Here is a 7311-nt window from a genome sequence, read left to right as displayed (position 1 = left end):
ATTACTATGGCACTGCTGGCTTAGTAGTGAATGGCCATTAACTCAGGATTTGTCCCTAAGTGTTACGATGCCATGTTACAGTCGTTTTATAGAATATTTAAAGGTGTGTGTGTGTGTGTGTGATGTTTTTGGGCATAGTAAGTGCTGCTTGAAGGGGCAGATGTCAGTAAAAGACCTTTACTGTAGGGGGGAAAAAGCTGGTATTTGTGTTTTTTGCCATACTTGGAGAGCAAACAGTTACCATCAGTCAGATTTATCTTTATTTTTAAATCGACAAGAAAGAACAAAAGTAAAGTCTTCAGGAGAGAGCATAGTGTGTGGGTCTCCTTTGTGAAAGTCTGCACTAAGAAGTGAGAACAAATGGTTGCTGAACTCTGCATGCGTGAAGACTGCTTAGAAATTTAAAGGTGCAGAACACAGAAAATGAAAATGTCAGTAGTTTGTGCCAAAGAAACCACATGATCAGATGTGACAAGGGGAGATCCTTCAGTTGCTAAACAGGTGGAAGAGAATGAACAACTGCTGATATCCAGTGTGGAGGGCAACGTTGCTATGGCAATGTGAGTTACCCCAGTGATGGTTCTACCACTTCAACTGAGTGCTTTTTGTCATCTGTTTCTTCTTCCATGGGACACAAATCCTACAGAGATGAACAAAGCTGAGAATCAGTATTGCGTGTGTAAAATTTGCTCTCAGTATTACAGGATTTTCTTACAGCAAAACTAGCACTATTTCTTGTGCATTTTCAAATTCCTCCTGCCTAACACACTAGAATCCTCAAAAGGCTAAAATAGCGTCAACTTCAGCAGCCTCGAAGGCAAGAAGCTGTGTCGCAAGAACAGTTTGTTCTCTCTATTTAAAGATTTAAATTGCTTCAGCTAGGATGTGGACGTGTCTCATTGCTGCTTCGGGAATAGGAACAATAGGCTTGCTCAGCAGTGAAGCTTTTGTCAAGCAAGCAAATTGAGGTGAATGTTAAAGGTGAAACCCCTTCGCTGGGAGAGGAGCTGTTAAAATGCAGTATTCCTTGTGTGGGTTTGCATTGCCTATCATTAGCTCATTAAGGGCTAGCAGCTGCCCCAGCCAGCTATTGGGGGGAGCTGGCTGCTCAGAGGGAAGGAAGAAGCATTTATGAAATGGGCCTGAGTATGTCTGGCCTTAATCATTGCACACTGTCTCAATGTTTTTGGAGGCCCTGGGTTTGGCAATCCCAGTTTTCATTACGGTGATGTTTAAACCTGACAGGATTCCAAAAGACTTGAGAGGATTAAGGAATGAACTGGTGAATGTGGAGTCTGGTGGCACTTCCCCAAGGAAGCCAAGGATTAGGCACTTTGGAAGGGAAGGACTCTGATCTAACACCAGCCTGGTACCTGGGCAGTGCCTATCGGTTTTACAATAACTGTGAAGTTTGTTTCTTTTGGGGAAGGGGTCTGTGCAGCTAAAGTTCTCTGTTTAATTCCTATCAAGGCATGGGGGTAGAGGGTTTGCTCCTGTATTCTTTCTGGTTTATATAATACTTGCTGTGAATACATTTGTGGCCACTAGGGAACTTCATGGTTGTCCCTATGGTGCACACTTGGCATTTCATGAGGACAGCTAGCTTAGAACCTCCTGCTCACCTGGAGCAACTGGAGAGTCTCCACTGGGGTTACCAGTATAAGTTCTATAGCAGATGGTTGAGCAGTTTTGATTCTGTTAATTAAAGGGCAGTGGATGGCTCACTAGCCCATTCATTATACCATATCATCATGGTGCAGTGCATACTCTTGAATATGTTACATGTTGGGTTTGCTTTGGGTTACTACACTTTAAAGAAAAAAAAAAAAGCCAGTTTTCAGGGAGGAGGCTGGAGCATTTAATTTGATCCCAGCTCCTGGTAATTTCAATGTGATTCTGAAGCTCTAAAGATGGCTTGATAACTCTCATAGGAACCCCATGTTGATTTTTACCTTCGCTGAAGTATAGAATGTTTCCTCTTCCTTCAATCCAAGGCATGCCAGTTGAGTTTTGAATTCTTCCAGTTGCTCTGTGGTCAAGTTTTGGGCCCGGGCTGTTTTTAAAGATGAAACATTAAATTGCAGCAAATCATCTGGCAGAGTTAATTTTAGGAGGTGTAGTGGCTGCATTGTACCTATGGTCAATCTGAGGCTTTCACAGTAACAAAGGCTAGCACTCAGATCTCCTACTCCAAAAGCACGTGCCTCTCCCCCTTGAGCTAAGGGAGCGGCATCCCCTCTTTATTCTTCTTTGCTGGGACCCTCTATTTCCCCTATTATTATTATTTATTTATTGGGTAAGGGAGGGGATAGAAGAGACTTGTCTGGTCAGCCCATCTCCAGTGGCTCAAAAGTGGTTCTGAGGTTTTAAATATTTACCATCCTGGCCACAATCTTCTTATCCTAGGACCTAGATAATTGTTGTTAAGCAAATGCATGGTGTTTTAAAAGATCTAGAATCAGCCACAATTTCTGCCCAGCCCCGACTAGGCAGCTACTTAATTTTCATGCCCTGTCCCTGCCTTTCTCTTTCTCAGGTCTTGCAGCCACTTTTCCAGGAGCAGATCAGAAGGAAGGATGCTCTTGCAGTTTAGGGCACTGGTCCTTGAGAGACCTGCATTCAGTTCCAGGCTCTTTTTGTGTGCCTTTGGGCAAGGCACTTAATTTACTGTGCCTCAGTTCCTTCCCTGTAAAATGGGGATAATTAAACTGCTCTACTTTGCAGGGGGTTTGTGAGGATAAATTTATTAATGTTTGAGAGATGCTATGGTAACAGGGCTACATAGAGCATCTCTGGCTATCTAGGTCCTTTTCTGGTGCTGGGATGTGGTTTACTCACCCGAGATCGATAACCCTTTGTGGGTCCCATCAACGTGGTATAGTGTCATAGTGTCTTCGGAGCTGCTCTTGATAAGTTGTGCTACGGAACTTTCATTTGGCCCTTCAGGAGAACAGGCACAAGGGGTGGTTAGAGTATTCGGTCCAAATCTCAGGAGAAGTGTAATATAAACCTGCAAGGGCATTTGACTGTATTCTGTGGTACTGTGCATAGGTGTAAAAAGCTCAACTCATACAGACCTAGAAACTGGTGTTTAAATATGGCTTGGCAGACCAACGTGGCTGTGCTGACCCCTTCACGCCAGCAGGCTAAACTCTTTTGGAAACTAGTGTTAGCTGGTAGCAGAATGATCACCTTTGGCAGTTCTGTGTGTTTATTGCATATGGAGGCCACTACACTGGGTACAGAAATGGCCTGTTACAGACAAATCCTTACATCTCTGTAATGAGCATGTTGAAAAGAATTGCCCACGAGGGGAGGAAATTATCCCCTGCCAAGTGGGGGAAGCTGACCCTTGGATTCAGATCGGTCACGCAACTGCTGTGGGACCAGATAAATGTGTGGTAGAAATGAGGAAGTGAAATGTAGGAGAAAAACCTTCCTACCTCTCCAACCACAACTCAATCCACCCTTCCCAGTGGGATGCACTGGACATTTCTGCTTTTCTCCCTAGCATCTCTGGATTCTTACCGTGCAGGATCATTGTAAAATTGTCCCGGATGACTGAAATGTAACTGGAGTTGTTCACCACACACTTGTCCTTCCTAAAGGGGAAGAAACTAATCAGGGGAGTAACCACAGAGGGTGATGCTCTATGGCTCTCTGAGTTAAATTCGGTTGCTAGCCAATGGGAATTACATGCCTCTATCAAACGCAGCTCTGCACGCAATCTTTCTGTATGTATATTATATTAGCATCCCAGTCAACTGAGGTAAATCTGAAGGGATTGTCAGGGTAGCTGAGTCCACCCTTCTGTTCCAGAGTAGCACTTTGTGTGTATGAGAATAGGATTTGATGCAGGATTGACAGCCCTGGATTTTAATGGCCCTTGCCCAGATACAGAATACGTACAATGCAGGCCAAAGGTGAGACAACAGTGGAGCCTGCTGTCCAGAAGATCAGGGACTACTCTGAATGAGAAGGCCTAACAGCACGGGCAGGCAAACTACGGCCCGCGAGCCGCACCACACGGCTTGGTCCCGCTCTGGTGCTCCAGCCGGGGTGCAGGATCGGGGGCTGCACCATGCGGCTCTCGGAAACCGTGCCATGGTCCGGCTCCTACGTGCTCCAATGGGAGCTGCGGGGGTGGTGCCTGTGGATGGGGCAGCGTGCAGAGCTGCCTGGCCGCGCCTCCGCGTAGGATCCGGAGAAGGGACAGGCCACTGTTTCCGGGAGCCGCTTGAGGTAAGCGCCGCTCGGAGCCTGCACCCCTGAGCCTCTCCCCATGTCCCAACCCCCTGCCCCAGCCCTGATCCCCCTCCCACTCTCCAAATGCCTCGATTCCAGCCTGGAGCACCCTCCTGCACCCCAAACTCCTCATCCTCAGCCCCACCCCAGAGCCTGCACCCCAACCCCAATTTTGTGAGCATTCATGGCCCTCCATACAATTTCTATTCCCCGATATGGCCCTCGAGCCAAAAAGTTTGCCCACCCCCGCCTAAGAGGAAGAGATGGAGTTAGGGAAGGCTGCACGTTGGCTCTTGGTAGTGGTTTGGATAAGCATGGAATAGCCATATGCAGCCTCAGTGTGAGTCAGGGACCTTCAAGCATAGAAAGACTTTGCAAGAAAGACTTGCACGTTCTGTTTCATTACTGATGGTTCCTGGTACCTGGCCCTACTGAGGGAAATGTTAGTGTAAATATTTTCCCTGACTAAGGGAGCATGTCACTGTCAGTAAGGTCTGTGTTAATGCTCTTACAGTCTCATGACTTCTGTGACGAGGAACTTGTCTTGAAGGCTGCTAGGGTACAAGAAGTAATAAGCGTTCTTTATCAATTCCAGCTCCTGTAGGGTGGGTGGGTGCTGTGAGGCCCCAGCAATGTAGAACCACTTGCCCAGCAGCTGTGAAGATGAGGAGGGAAGAAAAAGAAACCAATTGTTAGGAGACTCTATAAGCCTCAACATGTGTGTATGTGTAATTATTTATTTGTCTTTGGTCCCAGTCAGGATCAGGACCCCTGTTGTACAAGTCACTGTGCGGACACAGAGGAGAATGGTCTCTCTCCTGAACTTACAACTTAAATAGATCTATTTTTTTGTGGCACTAAGTTTTATGGCAGATTGCTTGTTACCCCATGCTCTTCTCACAGCTGGTGGTGGTAGCCGCCTCTTCTTACCTGATGGAACTAAAGCTTCCCTTGAAAGAGGATCAAGGTGCTGAAAAGCCACAACCACCTTCTCCTTATGCCATCAAAGCACTCTGTGTAATGCTCTATGCCATGTATGTGACCCCAGGCCACCACCATGCTGCCCATTTCCCCCCAAAGTCATGGTGAGTATTCGAGGTGGGGACCACTGTAATACACTGTTTTCAAACTTGTGGGGAGGGGCTGTGCTGGACCACATGCCCAGGAGAAGGGAAAGCTGTGGGTGAGGAAAGTTGCAAGATGCCAATACCACTCCCCATGGAATAAACATACTGCCTCGTCCACTGGCAAAGAGGATGGTGGCTCCTTGAAAGTCCTCCACCTTCCCTCCCTACTGCCTTGTGTAATGTAGCTGCGAGTGGGAACAGCTCATGTGTACAGGGGTTCAGGCTCAGCTGGCAGCTCGCTGTGCTAAACTCCTCTCCTTTGCTCCCATGGCACTTAGCGCTGCATTGGATGGCAACTCTGCCCCACTCCCATTAGCCTGGTGTGTCTTCTGCTGACTGATGAAGTAGGGAGGGGGAATCAGAGCTATGGGGCGGGGGTAGGGAGAAGAGTTGGCAAAACCAGGCCAACGAACAAAAAAGAATAAGAAATCAAAAGGAAGAGGGGACAAGAAAAGACAGGAAAGGAGACATGCAGTGCTTAATTTGTAATGAAGGAGGTTTCTGGGGCTCAAGCAATTTTTTTACTTTCATAACTGACATGGGACGCCCAGAGGTGCCGGGGCTGAGCCCTGGGACAAATTAAGCAATGGAGACATGTAAAGAAAGTGGACAGGAAAAAGGAGACATAGTGACAGCTGTGGCAGCACATGGCACAAGAGGAGAGGGGGGCACTCATGTTCCCTGCCAAGGGGCTGACTCCAACAAAATATGGCTGGAACTGCTGGCATCATTTGAGAAAACTGGAAGCGTCCCTGAGCCCCTTCATGAGCCCTGTAAAGACAGGAGCCCGCTGCCCTGCAGGCATCCTTCATCTGCAAGAGCTAACCGGTTACGGCTGTGAGTGGCTCACAGAATGGGGAAGGGGGTCAATTGGTTTTATGCTGGCTTTATTTTCTCCTATATCTGCAGAGGGCAGCGCTCCACCTGAGTTTCCAGACTGTAAACGTTGATTTTAGCTGCCATTGTGGCACTCCCTTCACATTGATTCCACGGTCACTGGCACCTCTTCGGAGAGAGATTTATTAAGAATCCCCAGTAAAATAAGTGGCATGAACAGTAGGATGCTGAGGGCCCTAAGGTTTCAAGGATACTTTTTTTGGGGAAGAGGCCCATGCTTCTGGAATCCCCATCGCTTGGGATGTTTAAAAGTAGGTGGGGAAGGCACTAGAAAATGTTCCTCAGGGACCAATCCTGGCCTGGCCAATGTGGATGGATGAGCTCTGTCAGGTCTTCTCCCTCTCATTTCTAAGGGTTCCCTCCTGGGTCTATCTCTTGGAATGCAGACATCTCCAGGTCTTGGGTTAAAACCTGCAGAGCACACTATGCTGTTGCCCAGTCTCCATTCAGTAATTTATATTTCAGGGGGTACTGATGTAGTATAAATACTACTCAGCTTATAAGATTAAAAGCCTGACTATATGGTTCCCTTGCCTGCATGCCTAGCCTGGGCCTTGGTCTAGGACAGGTCCTTCATGAACCTCTGATTGCCCCATCTAGAATATAAGCATCAGAAGTTGAGGCCCTTCCAAGGGCACTTCTTACCTTGGTCATTGTAGCATTGTCAATGGTTTCTGGAACCAGAGGCTCACAATCCAGGGGTTTAGCAGTAAGGAGATGTGCTGAACCAAGAATAATAGCAATGCAGGCCAGTGCCATGATTGCTTTTGAAGGGAAGTGAGAAGCAGTGGAATCAAACTCACCAGCTGAAGTTTCTCATCTCAACACCGGTATCTGTATTTATAGACGTTCATGGCTACAAATCTCAAATTTCCCAAATGTGCCTCCGAATCCAGGAATTTGCTGGCGACCTGTACGTGACTTGGCCAATGTTCTGTTTGCTTAGTGATGAAGCAATGAGAGGTGCTGTTCTGTTAAACTTCTAAGATAAGGCTAAATTTGTTTTTGGTTTATGGGGTGTGTTGACAGACAGGCTTTTCCT

General features: G+C 47.1%; 1 protein-coding gene across 1 annotated transcript; it reads right to left on the bottom strand.

Moving 5' to 3' along the window:
* Nucleotides 1-237: 237 nt before the first annotated feature.
* Nucleotides 238-7086, bottom strand: ORM2 (orosomucoid 2). Its single transcript, XM_024192924.2, has 6 exons — nt 6915-7086; nt 4758-4900; nt 3529-3602; nt 2839-2940; nt 1953-2053; nt 238-640 (listed from the first exon to the last, which is right to left on the bottom strand). Exons 1-6 carry the CDS (start codon nt 7026-7028, stop codon nt 566-568), a joined length of 609 nt encoding a protein of 202 aa, XP_024048692.1. The 5' UTR covers nt 7029-7086; the 3' UTR covers nt 238-565.
* Nucleotides 7087-7311: the final 225 nt, after the last annotated feature.

This window comes from Terrapene carolina, unplaced genomic scaffold, assembly GCF_002925995.2.
Source record: "Terrapene carolina triunguis isolate 2854851 unplaced genomic scaffold, T_m_triunguis-2.0 Scaffold238, whole genome shotgun sequence".
In the NCBI taxonomy this organism is placed as follows: domain Eukaryota; kingdom Metazoa; phylum Chordata; order Testudines; family Emydidae; genus Terrapene; species Terrapene triunguis.
Note: the sequence above shows the minus strand (reverse complement) of the source record. Positions and strands in the feature narration are given on the sequence as shown.